The sequence below is a fragment of the Schistocerca gregaria genome, chromosome 10 (genome assembly GCF_023897955.1).
Source record: "Schistocerca gregaria isolate iqSchGreg1 chromosome 10, iqSchGreg1.2, whole genome shotgun sequence".
Lineage (NCBI taxonomy): Eukaryota > Metazoa > Arthropoda > Insecta > Orthoptera > Acrididae > Schistocerca > Schistocerca gregaria.
The window spans coordinates 116664187-116676959 of record NC_064929.1 but is presented as its reverse complement, the minus strand read 5'-3'; the positions used below and the strand labels follow the sequence as shown (position 1 = coordinate 116676959).

The following is a 12773-nucleotide window of genomic DNA, read 5'->3' as shown; positions in this document are numbered from 1 at the left end:
GGCGAACGCATTTATTTGAGTTCGCTTTTGAGTTACGTAGTTACTGCTATACCTAGCGTGCAAAGCGTCAGTTCCTTCTTCTCCATTTTGAAGCGGCAGGAGTAGCGTCGTTAGGGAAGTAGGGAAACTTGTACTGTGGGAATTTGTAGGTAGAAGTTGTCCCAGTAGAGAAAAATTCATTCAAGATGGTGAATATGGATCGTGAGGTGAGAAAGTACTCAATTCTTTTTAATTCTGACTGTAAATACTTGGCTAAAGAGTTCATCGATCCTAACTGGTCAATGGACGCAACGGGAGTTAGTTTAACAGGTTCTAAAATCACTTGGAACTTTTTGAAAGTTAATAACTATCCTAATGGTTAGAATTTTTAATGTTTACAATACTTTTCTTGCGATTGTATTAATTGCAGTACGACCTCCTTCGGTGATGAAAGTTTACGTGTTCAGAAATTGTGTGTGTGTGTGTGTGTGTGTGTGTGTGTGTGTGTGTGTGTGTGTGTGTGTGTGTGTGTGTAAAATCGCGTATTACGCGTAAGAATAATTCTTTCATTTTTTGTTGGCAATTATGTGATAAGTTAATATATTGTAACATGTAGTTATGAGCGCCATTAATGGCGGAAGGAGTTCGACCTCCTCTATACTTTAAATCAGTTAAATTAATCAATTTTATACTGTTTTCTATACATGGTAATATTTAATGATCCCCGTATGTCGGAAAGGCCTACAGTTCTGTTATAGTGAGCGGGTGTTTAATGCGTGATATAACATGGATACGTGGAAACGGGTGGTCGCCATTTTGCCTTCCATTCAGCACCGCGCTGTTAACTATAGCAGCTCTGGTTGTTGCCTGGAAGAAAATAAATGTAAAGCCATAGGTTTGGTTGTGGGCTGGGAACTCGCTCACGGACCAGGTCAAGGCTTTAAATAATAGCATAAATTATAATTACTTTATTAGATATAAAGTGTGATGATACTAATTGAATTTCCTTCCTACAGAATGATCACGGCGAGCCAGAGCATGTTAGAAAGCTATTTATTGGTGGATTGGACTACAGAACAACTGACGAGTCCCTGAAGCAACATTTTGAACAATGGGGTGAAATAGTTGATGTGGTGGTTATGAAGGACCCTAAAACAAAGAGGTGCGTAAAACAGCTTAAGTTTAACGCATGATAAAAATACTTTATTAAGAAAATATTAATAGCTCTTCATGTCTTTCAGGTCGAGAGGGTTTGGGTTCATAACTTACTCCAGAGCACATATGGTGGATGATGCACAGAATGCTCGCCCACACAAAGTTGATGGTCGTGTTGTGGAGCCGAAAAGAGCTGTTCCTCGCACGGAGATTGGTAGACCAGAAGCCGGAGCGACTGTGAAAAAGCTGTTTGTTGGTGGAATTAAGGAAGAAATGGAAGAAAACGATCTGCGCGATTATTTCAAACAGTATGGCACTGTCGTCTCTGCTGCAATAGTCGTTGACAAGGAGACTCGCAAGAAGCGTGGCTTCGCTTTTGTAGAATTTGATGATTATGATCCAGTTGACAAAATATGTTGTAAGTGTCGACTTATCTTTATGGCATTTACAATAGTTGTATATGTATTTTTGGTAGTGTGATGGAATGTATTCGATACTTAGTAGTGCTAAAGTATAAAATTTATTAGCTTGCGTTGCTGAGTTAACTTTTTGTTAATTTGCAGACAAAATTTTTTTAATGAGGTTCCTCTAATTTTCAGTTAGAGCACTGAGCCTTGTGGGCTATTCAGTACTTACCTGCATTTCTGAGGCAACAAATATGTTAAATAGCTCATTTTTTCTGTGTATTTTAATGTACCAAAGTTTCTTGCTGTTGCTTGCCATTTGTTACTAAACTCAGAACTAGTGTGGAAGTTGACCTGTTGTAATCTTAAGTTCTAATTCTTCCAGTGAGTCGCAATCACCAGATCCGTGGGAAGCACATAGATGTCAAAAAAGCCTTACCCAAAGGTGATGCTCCAGGAGGCCGTGGAGCTGGAGGCAGAGGTGGAGTTGGTGGTGGTGCAGGTGGTGGCTGGGGCGGAGGACGTGGTGACTGGGGTGGAAGTGCTGGTGGCGGTGGAGGTGGTGGCTGGGGAGGTTAGTAATTGCTGCATCAGTCTTCATGCTTCTGTTAAATTTTAATTCCTGTCTTTATATTGTTTATAACCTTGATTTTTATTTTAAGGTGCTGATCCATGGGAGAATGGCCGTGGTGGTGGCGGTGACAGATGGGGAGGTGGTGGTGGCGGTATGGGCGGTGGAGATAGGTGGGGTGGGGGTGGTGGAATGGGAGGGGGTGACAGGTACGGAGGTGGCGGTGGACGCAGTGGTGCATGGTCCAATGATGGTTACAATAGTGGACCACAGTCGGACGGATTCGGTGGTGGCTACAAGCAAAGTTATGGAGGAGGTGCAGTTCGTGGTTCTAGTGGTTATGGTGGAAGCCGGTCTGCTCCATACTCTGATCGAGGATCTCGAGGTGAGCTTTTATAGAGGATTTTGCTGTTTGTTGCAGTGTTCAAGAAATTTGCATAAATTTTATTGCGTTTCAGGTGGTGGTGGCGGCGGGGGTTACGGTTCCGGTGGTGGCCGCAGGTATTAAGTGCTGTGGCACTCCTTTCCTCCCTGTGCAGGTATGTAATTCTTGTAGTACATTTAAATTTGTCAATATTATGCATACAATCTTGAAATGTTGAGTAACATTTAGGAAACTGTTAGGCAGGCATTTCATAGAAGTTTAAAATACAGAATGTCTAGTTCAGTCTCCATTTTGGGAAAGTAGTGAAATTGCACAGAATACTTTCGGTTATTGAATGACTTGGGACTAAAACACATATGTAGTCATGTTTAAGATGAAAGATTAATACAGAATAAATTTAGGTTGAAGTGCAGTAAAAGTGTACTATGCTTTTCCTGTGTGTGCTGCTAAGTCTTTCATATTAATGTGGAAATAAGACTTGAGTGGGTTGAGCATTGCAAATTGTATTGTTCATAATTTCCTAGGATGGCAAATGGTTTTCTTTAACTTGTTTACTTAAGCTGATTGTGGTCTCAGATTTTGAAAAATAGTAGTGATTAGCTACTGTATACTGTCACATGATTGAGTGAACAAAGTTATGACAGCTGCCACAACAGAAGAGCTGCAGTACACCGTTAGTGCACTTAGCCTAAAAAATTTGAACATTGCAGAATTTTTTAGACATGCAGTTACTTGCATTGGAAAGTCAAAAGTGCACTTGAATATACAATATTCAGCTGAACTTGGTGGCAGCAAGCTCTGGCATATTCAGGAACAGAAAATGCTGCTAGCTTTCAAAGTAATTTATGCAGCAGTTTAGGCAGAGTAACAGAAATTGGGCTATTCAGGTGATAGGAAAGTTCTGATGAAATGCCCACAGTAGGACAGATGACATGTCCTGTCCCCCTGGAGTTGAGGTCCTGGCTGACTTAATTCCTGGATAGTCTTCTCAATTAATCGTTTTTGTTCTTAATGAAAGCTAGTATTAGTAACCTTGTGCCTGAGGTTGTAGCCACTTTGAGTGGAAGATGTATTAGATTGGTTTCATTTGGAAATTTATCATTATGGATCTAATTGTCATTGAAGTTATAGCTCTTTCAGTGTTTAGGAATATGGTGTAAGTCCTTAAGACAAAATTCCCTTCGAGAATTTGGAGGTAATTAATATTTATGCTGTCTTTTGGTAGAGTATTAGTACCTTGATGGTTAGGATTATGTGATAAACTTGTTTAGGTAGATAGTGGATAATATTTTGTGAGATGTTAACTAATATTTTATGCATTTTGTTTTCTCTCTGAACCTTGTTTATTCAGGTGTCGCCTATTTCTGATACTTCGCTATAAGTAGCTGAGGCTGTCAGATGTAGGAGACAGGCAAAGTCAGAGCACAGGAGAGGCAGGCAGGCAGGTTTAACCTTGAGCAGAGACAGAAGAGCAAATGAGCAGAACAGGACATGGATCAGTTCGTTGCTAGAGCAATCGTGTGTACTGCATCATCAGTCATTCCATTTTAAACAATCTCACCCTTGACACCATTATCAGTTAGTGAAGTAGTCTACATCCTATGTCTTGTGTAATTATCTTCGACTTTTTAAGATGTGTAATTTTATTGTAGTTGCTCAATAGTTGTCAGATACAGTTCTGGAAATCTTGGCCTGAAAATATAAGCCATTTACAAATTATGATCAAAAATGCCTGTAGTTTTGAGGAATGAGTACAAATGTTTTGGAAAGTTAACTTTTTGTCCAGTATCTGATTGATAATGCCGAGAAACCAGTTGTATGAACTTTTATAGGTCATTGTATTTATTTAGCTGGCTCTCACATTTTGTATAGGTTTTAAGTGGTCATACACCTTAGTCTTTGTGAGAAGGAATCCAGTTTTCTTTTGAGGGACCAAATCATAAGTGCGAAACTGCAGGCTTGTAGGTGTTCAAAGGTACCCTCACTAATTTATTGTAGTTCTTGCCATTTTATCATATAAAAGCAGTTTTAGTATATTGCAATGAAAGTTAAAAGTGAATGAGGAATTGATCTGTATGCTTAGAACTTCATGCAGTAAATAATTAGTGAGTACAAAGATCTGTAATCCCAACGTGTCACTAATTACTGGTTTCTTTGTTCTCTCTCTTCCCCTCCGTTTCTTTTTGGATCCGAGTTTTTGGATGTTTGGAAGACATTCAAGTGAGTTTTTGGTATCCTGAACCAAGGGCTCACCTGCATAAAAGGTCAGTTGCTGGTGACTGTATATCTTTAATTTTAAAAAGCCCCCATTTTTGTACTTTCCAACACAATAGGCCATGTGAAATGCATTTATGTATTATAATTTTCCTATGTTCTAAATAAACTTTTTCTAATAAATTTGTGTTCTTTCTTTAACCTATTGAAATTCCTGAGGCAAAATTGTAAGAATAAGGGTTACTGCCTGCAGTGGTGCTGGCTGGTGTGTAACCAAATAGAAGTTGGCTGGAAAGCACGTTCTCAGTAAATGCAGTTAAAGTGAAATGAGTTTGCTAATATTGTATTTGCTCCATAAGTAATGAACAGATGTACTGCTAAAGCTGAATATTTGGGATATTTACACCAGGCTATGGAAAATGAAGTGATAATTGTTGACAGTGGTAATATTGAGTGAGAGATTTATGGCACATTGAAAGTAAAATTGTGAAAGCTTACATTTTTTTTAGGCAAGTTTATTTTGTAATGGTGCCAAATAGTTGAGCATTCCAGATTGAAGTGTAAATGTCAAGTTCTGTGGAAACTTAGATTTGCTGCTTAATGTATTACTTTGTTGCACTTGGAAGCCAAGGACTTAAATCCACAAATATTGAAGTAGTCATCTAATCACATTTTTACAGTACACAAGCAGAAGTAACTTGATACCTCTGCAGTAGTAAGTAGTGCAGTGTTAAACTTTGTAGTGAACAAATATTTGAAGTTGGGGTATTGAGTGGCTAGTTGCCCTTGGACACTTCGTATCGAGGAAGAAACGTCGCTACAGTGTAACTGCAGAGCAGAGGTGAGGTGTGGACTTGGTGCTTTGCTTTTGGGGAAGGATATGTACTTAACATGAGGTAAGTTTGAAAATGAAACTCCAGAAACCCAAATTTACATTTCATATAGGATTGAGAGTATTTTACATGACTTCAACAACCTTTTACTGTCTCCTTAAAAAATTTGCAGTATCCATTAGGGGATGTGGAGGGAGATTTAGTGCTTTGAGTGGTGCAGATGTTTGGTGTGATTATTCTGTAAACTTTTCGTATGGTTGGTGTATTATTTGCAACTACATTTTAGTATTAACAGTACTGGAACATTCAGGATTAGGCCATCAACAGTACCAGGTTTTATCTTTGGGAAGAGTATTTGATAATAGTACTTTAATGTAGGAATGTTCAAACATTTGAGGGTGTTGCAGTTGCTTAATTGGAAACATTGACCATAAAGATTTAAGTCTAAACAGGTATTGATAGTAATGTAAGACATAGGACGGCAGTAAATTTCCCTGCAGCCCTAACACATCTGTCCAGAAGAAGCCGCTTGAATATTTATTCATACAATAAGAATTCAAAGTGGTGCAAAGCTAGGTAGCATGCTTAAAACATTCAGATTTGTAAAATTACTTGACAGAGAAAGCATTGTTAGTTGGAATTGGCAAGCTTCAGTTGTAATTTAATAAGAATATTAAATGGAATTATCATAAGTGGTTTTGGGTAAAGCAAGAGGTAAAATACTGGAGAATTGCAGTCTGCAAAAACATTGCCTGCATTCACATTAATCCATTCTAAAATTTCTTGTGTATGGGGACCCACATTGAATAGGACTTAGATATTATTAAATAAATAGAGAAGGGCAACATGAATCATGTTTTTTCTCCCATGGGAATGTATTGTAGAGGTGCTGAAGAAACTGGCAGACATTTGAAAATAGTCTACTTGTAGTTTTGGAGACTGGCTTTGAATGATTGTGGGAATAACTAGCCATTTATCTCTTCTAGAGTTATTGAGGACAAGATTAGGCTACAGCAGTATTTTTTCTGCACTGTCAATTTAATGGGAAGGAGCCCTAATAACTGCCATAAAGGCTATTTTCGAAATTCACATATGCTGCTTGCATTAAGATGTGAAGATTACAGATTGTGAACATTGAGCAGATTACATTATCATACAAATTACAAATGTTAACATAGTGAAAGTGAACTCTGCTCTTATTAGGATGATGTTTTTAAAAGTACATCATTATCTGTTTCTATATATGTATGTCTCATAGGGTTTAACAGTTTTCTTTTTAAACTTGGTAAGTCTCAACCACATGTTAGACAACTTTAGCTCGACTAATGAAGCAATTTTCATTATTGGGTGTTTGAAAGCCATTTTTGTGCTATACAAATAAAGAACTTCATTGCAATAAATTTTGTCTCTGGTTAATAAAATTGCCTGAGAGTCCAAAGGTAGTTCAGTCCCAGGGTTTTTAATCAGTCAGCTTCACTTGTGGCAGTGTTCGTTGATAAGGAAAATGCAGTGTTGCACAATGGCTTGGAGACAATGTAAAGCTGTAGTATGATTGTGTAAAGTGTATCATTACTGATGATCTTCAATTCTATCAATCTGGTTGTAATGAATGTAGTATCTTTTGATATTGGCTGTGTAATTCCTTGACTTTTTCAGTAAGACATCCAAAAATGTGATAGAATATTCTACTGAAATCCTGGAAATGTAGGTAGTCACAAACTAAATTTTCTGAAACTGTTTGCTTGCTCCACTATATAATGTATCCACAAATCCTAGGTCCACTCTTTGTTATGGATTGTGAAAGTTAGAGAAGTGTTCACTGTTGGTTGTATTCCAATTTTTATGGCTTTGCTGATGCTGCCCAAGTACACACTCAGATACAAAACTGTAGTGCAGTCACACTGAGTTGATAATCCTTTGCAGATAGCTTAGAGAACTGCGTGTTGCGTAACATAAGACAGACAACTGTGAAATTGGTAAAAGTAAAGCTGAAGTTACCATATTCCATGATAAATGAAATTCTAAATTTGGGAAAAAGTTAATGCATCACAAGTGAATTCCAAGCTTTACTTATGTCGTATTGCACATAAATATGATGGGCCTCAAGAGATGGATATTTAGTTTCTTCTAGATGTTTTGCAATCTGAACAATGCCAGTCACAATTTTGCATTGAAGCAGGATAGGTGACCTCTGAAAGCAGTTTAGAAATTCATTGTTCTAGTGAGGTAGTAACTTCATTATTTTACATGTGAAAAAAATTCAAAAACAGCCCATCCTCATACAACTGATCTGGTCGTGCTTTCTTTCTGTGGTGTAGTAAACTAACATCGGCTTGCCAAGTGACGTAACGTTTTTGTTGTAGGATACACTACTGACAGGCAAGTATTGTTAACAGCCTGTGTAAGAGTAATTGTTCTTTGTAGCTGCACTGATACAAGGAGGTGCTGTTTCTTTGTTCAGTCCTATCTGTGAGCCCTCAGCCAAACACTTGAGTGAATCAGAGCAGTCTCCAGTTTGAATAATTTACAAAAAAGAAAAAAATGGTATTTTGCATGATGTTCTACATAACACAAATGTTGTGCATAGCACAATGGTTAAGCTACAATAATTATGTGAAAGGTAGTTTGAGGGCTTTAAAATTTTTTCAAATCTCTATTGAAATTGTGCACATGTGTCTGCTACATCTCCTTGTGGCTTTGATTTCCAACTGTGACAATGGATTAAACCTGTTTACCATATAACAAAACTGTCTGATTATATGTAAATGGGAGGAGGAGGAGGAGGAGGAAAGATAAGGGGATTACAGATGTCAACTGCACTGGGGTGCAACTCACATTAGTAATCCTTAATTTCTCTCTTTCTCTCCACCTTCACATATAATGTATCACAGCTGCAGATTTCACATGCTGTCTGTTACTGCACATTTGTTTCAAAGTGTCAGAAAGCCCAATTTCATTTGTGATGTCACATCCCACATCTTTCGTCTTCTCCCCTCCTCTTAACCTTTCCAGATCTTGTTTTGCGTTGTCTCCTGTTCCACTATTTTCCTGGGTCTACAAACAAATCCTGTGAAACAAATACATCCTTGTTTATTTCCCCAACAGGAAAGAAACTGCAACAGTCATCACACCACACCTTGGAACAAAGTCCTTCAGCAAGTCATACACTTCACACCCCACTTGTGACAAGTTGATTTTACCTTTAGTGTAAATTGAGTAAGAAAACTTAGACTAGCCAAAAAATATATTAAAGTTCTTAGAACATTTAGGCCTAAAGTTTGGATATTAATCCAAAATCTTTTGGAGAAATATAAATGATTAAAACTGTTGTTTACATTATGGAACAATAGTTGACAAGGCACTGAGCCTACACCACATGAAATTTTCACTATTTCTTTACTAGTTCACTTTGGCTGCTTACTAGAGTCAAATGGATGGTGTGTAAGAAGACACTAACACAAACTGAACTTAGTTGAAATCTGCATGTAACTTAAAGGATACGATAATGTACATAAAACTTAGAGAACATTTCATAGGCATGAATATTGGTCTCTTTCTGTAAAATAAACAAATAAAAGTGAAACCTTCAATAGATAGCACACGATAGCTACTAATTTACTTATATGCTATAATGACCTTAATCGTTACTGTACAATTGAACACTTAAGGAGAGCTCTGAATGTACACAACTTGTCAACCAAAGGGGGTAAGTTAGTCAGGTATGGGCTAAATGCATGAAAGGATTGTCGGGCTCTTCTTTTTGGAAAACACAGTGAACAAGTCAGTGTACCTGGGCATTAGGGAGCATTTTGTGTACCCTCAAATTCAAGGCTTGCAACCCAACATAAACTTTAAACAAGATGAAGCTCTGCTGCATTAGTAAACAGCTGTTTGCAAGTTCTTGGATACAAAATTTTCCTGTTGCTGGATCAGATGCGTAGCACCCACTGCCTGAGCACTACTTTTCCCAACACATGCCACTGGATTTCTTTGGGTTTATGAAGGATCACATTCAGGCAAAGTGGAAGACATTCCTGTGTTAAGATGTTTTACCACTGATGTACTTGCGACAATGGCAGAGGACACATTAACAACATGGCAAGAAATCAAACACACTTGATATTCTTCATGGTACAAATCATTCACTTGCAGAAATGTATTGATTCTTTATTTATAAATTCTTTGAGATGTTATAGTAATGTGGGAGATGGAAAGGTACATCCTTTACTTTCCTTACCCTCTCACTTGCCTGCACTGCTACGAGGTGACGTTTAATCTTGCAGTGAGCTGTGGCCATAATGTCTTGTCATGAGACTGTCTCAAGTGAGGTACTTGAGTTGGCTAACTCTGGAAAGGAGCATATAGAACTATGGTTCATATTTAAAAGAACTGCCGACCATAAACTGGATGGGTATGTACCTAATAGAGCAAATCATAATGGAAGAGATCCATTATGGTACACAGTTTCTCCCCTTCTCTGTCCAGCAGCTAGTGTTAAGTATATTGTGGTAGCCCATTTTATTCCAATGTAGTGCAGTTAAGCTAAAAGGTTGGACGCTCCTAAAACAGCAACTACTACTTAATAGATAACAAAGGGAGGGGCCGGAGAGAGATAGAGATATGCAGAATGAAATGTGTTTGGCTGTCAGCAGGGTAATACTTCAAGCTCTCAGTGACTACTGTAGTATAATCTTATTGAAGCCCGTCCCCGGTAGTTGAGCGGTCAGCGCGACAGAATGTCAATCCTAAGAGCCTGGGTTCGATTTCCGGCTGGGTCGGAGATTTCCCCCACTCAGGGACTGGGCGTTGTGTTGTTCTAATCATCATTTCATCCTCATCGACACACAAGTCGCTGAAGTGGTGTCAAATGGAAAGACTTGCACCCGGTGAATGGTCTACCTGATGGGAGGCCCTATTCACAAGAGATTAACAAAGTTAACTCCATTTTCAAATGTTCATTTACTGTGGAAAATACATGCGTACTGCTCCAGTTTACATATTGTGCCACTACAATTATAGATTCAATACTTTTGGTTGTGAATAGCTGAGTTCATCTTTATGCCATATAAGTGTAAGGGTCCATAGATCTCTGGGTCTTCTGCAAGAAGATCGGTTATCAACACAATGTTCTTATCGTACACTTCTGAAAAATAGACTGTTGCTGCCCTAGAAGACTGCCTAGTATAGTAGTGAGTGAGTGAAAGTAGCAATTGTGTCTGTAGATCAACACAGTGAGAGCTTTCACATTTAAAAGGACCCAGAGCTGAGCTGTTGAGGGGAAGTAGATAACTGTGAGCCAGAACTCTGCCAAAATTTTATCTTCAGGAGCAAAATTTTTAATATTTCTGATGTGGTCTTCAGTCCAGAGACTGGTTTGGTGCAGCTCTCCATGTTACTTTATTTAGAGCAAGCTTCTTCATCTCCAAGTAACTACTGCAACCTATGTGTGAACCTGCTTAGTGTATTCATCTCTTGGTCTCCCTTTACAAATTTTACCCTCCGTGCTGCCCTCCAGTACTAAGTTGATGCCTCAGAATGTGTCCTATCAACCGATTCTTTTTTCTAGTCAAGTTGCAGCACAAATTCCTCTTTGCTCCAATTCTGTGCCACCTCATTAGTTATGTGATCTACCCATATAATCTGCAGTATTATTCTGTAGCACCACATTTTGAAAGCTTTCTCTTCTTGTCTAAACTATTTATTGTCCATGGTTACACTCCATACAAATACTTATAGAAAAGACTTCCTGATACTTAAGTCTATATTCGATGTTAACAAGTTTCTCTGCTTCAGAAACGCCTTTCTTGCTATTGCCAGTCTACATTTTATATCCTCTCTACTTCGAGCATTATCAGTTATTTTGCTCCCTAAATAGCAAAACTCATCTACTACTTTAAATGTCTCATTTCCTAATCTAATTCCCTCAGCATCACATGATTTAATTCGACTACATTTCATTATCCTCATTTTACTTTTGTTGATGTTCAATTTGTATCCTCATTTCAAGACACTGTCCATTCAGTCCAACTGCTGTTCCAGGTCCTTTGCTGCCTCTGACAGAATTACAATGTCATCAGCAATCGTCAAAAATTTTTATTTATTCTCCGTTGATTCCTACTTCAAATTTTTCTTTTGTTTCCTTTACTAATTGCTCAATATATAGATTGAATAACATTGGTGATAGCCTATAACCCTGCCTCACTCCCTCCACAGCCACTGCTTCCCATTTTGTGCCCCTCAACTCATAACTACCATCTGTTTTCTGGACACATTGTAAATAGCCATTGACCCCTGGCACTTTCAGAATTTGAAAGAGAGTATTCCAGTTAAACAAATACTAACAAAGAGATAGAGGGTCTGGCCAGTACTTACCTCAGCTCAGTACAGCCGATAGATACACAAAACAGAACAGTAACCCTAGGTCCCTCATAAGGCCTCACAACGGCTTCCATAGACGTACTCACTCCACCTGAGCCACGTACTCCTACCTTCTACCTATTACCCAAAATCCACAAAGAGAACCATACTGGGCGTCCCATTGTAGCAGGCTTCAACACCCCAACAGAATGTATCTCAGCTTTAGTAGACCAACACCTCCAACCTATCACCCGCAGACTCGCATCCTACATCAAAGACAAAAACGACTTCCTAGAACGCCTCAAATCCATTCCCACTCCCTTCCCACCTGAAAGCTTCCTTGTCACCATAGATGCTACATCCCTTTACACAAACATCCCACATACCCATGGTCTCTCTGCCGTTGAACACTACCCCTCCCAGCGCCCACCCGAAGATCTTCCAAAAACTTCGTTCTTTATCACACCAACTTCATCCTCACCCATAATTACTTCCCTTTTGAAGACCACACCTACAAACAAATCTGGGGAACGGCCATGGGAACCAGGATGGCTCCGTCCTATGCGAACCTCTTCATGGGCCACATGGAGGAGGCTTTCCTGAAGACCGAACAGCTGCTTCCCTTGGCCTGGTATTGGTTTATAGACAACTTTGTGGTCTGGACTCATAGTGAAGAAACACTCCTTAATTTCCTCAATAACCTCAACTCCATTTCAAATCTGAATTTCACCTGGTCCTTCTCCAAAACCCAAGCCAACTTCCTGGATGTTGACCTTCATCTTGTTGAAGCTCACACCCACACCTCTGTCCACATCAAACCCACAAAAAAACAACAGTACCGTCACTTCGACAGCTGCCATCCATTCGACATCAAA

The 12773-nt window shown here is 38.8% G+C and overlaps 1 protein-coding gene across 1 annotated transcript; it reads left to right on the top strand.

Moving 5' to 3' along the window:
• The first annotated feature begins 41 nt into the window (after positions 1 to 41).
• On the top strand, positions 42 to 4891 carry LOC126293426 (heterogeneous nuclear ribonucleoprotein A1, A2/B1 homolog). Its single transcript, XM_049986649.1, has 7 exons — positions 42 to 206; positions 996 to 1141; positions 1221 to 1552; positions 1924 to 2112; positions 2201 to 2494; positions 2568 to 2648; positions 3846 to 4891. Exons 1-6 carry the CDS (start codon positions 186 to 188, stop codon positions 2615 to 2617), a joined length of 1032 nt encoding a protein of 343 aa, XP_049842606.1. The 5' UTR covers positions 42 to 185; the 3' UTR covers positions 2618 to 2648; positions 3846 to 4891.
• The last annotated feature ends 7882 nt before the right edge of the window (positions 4892 to 12773 follow it).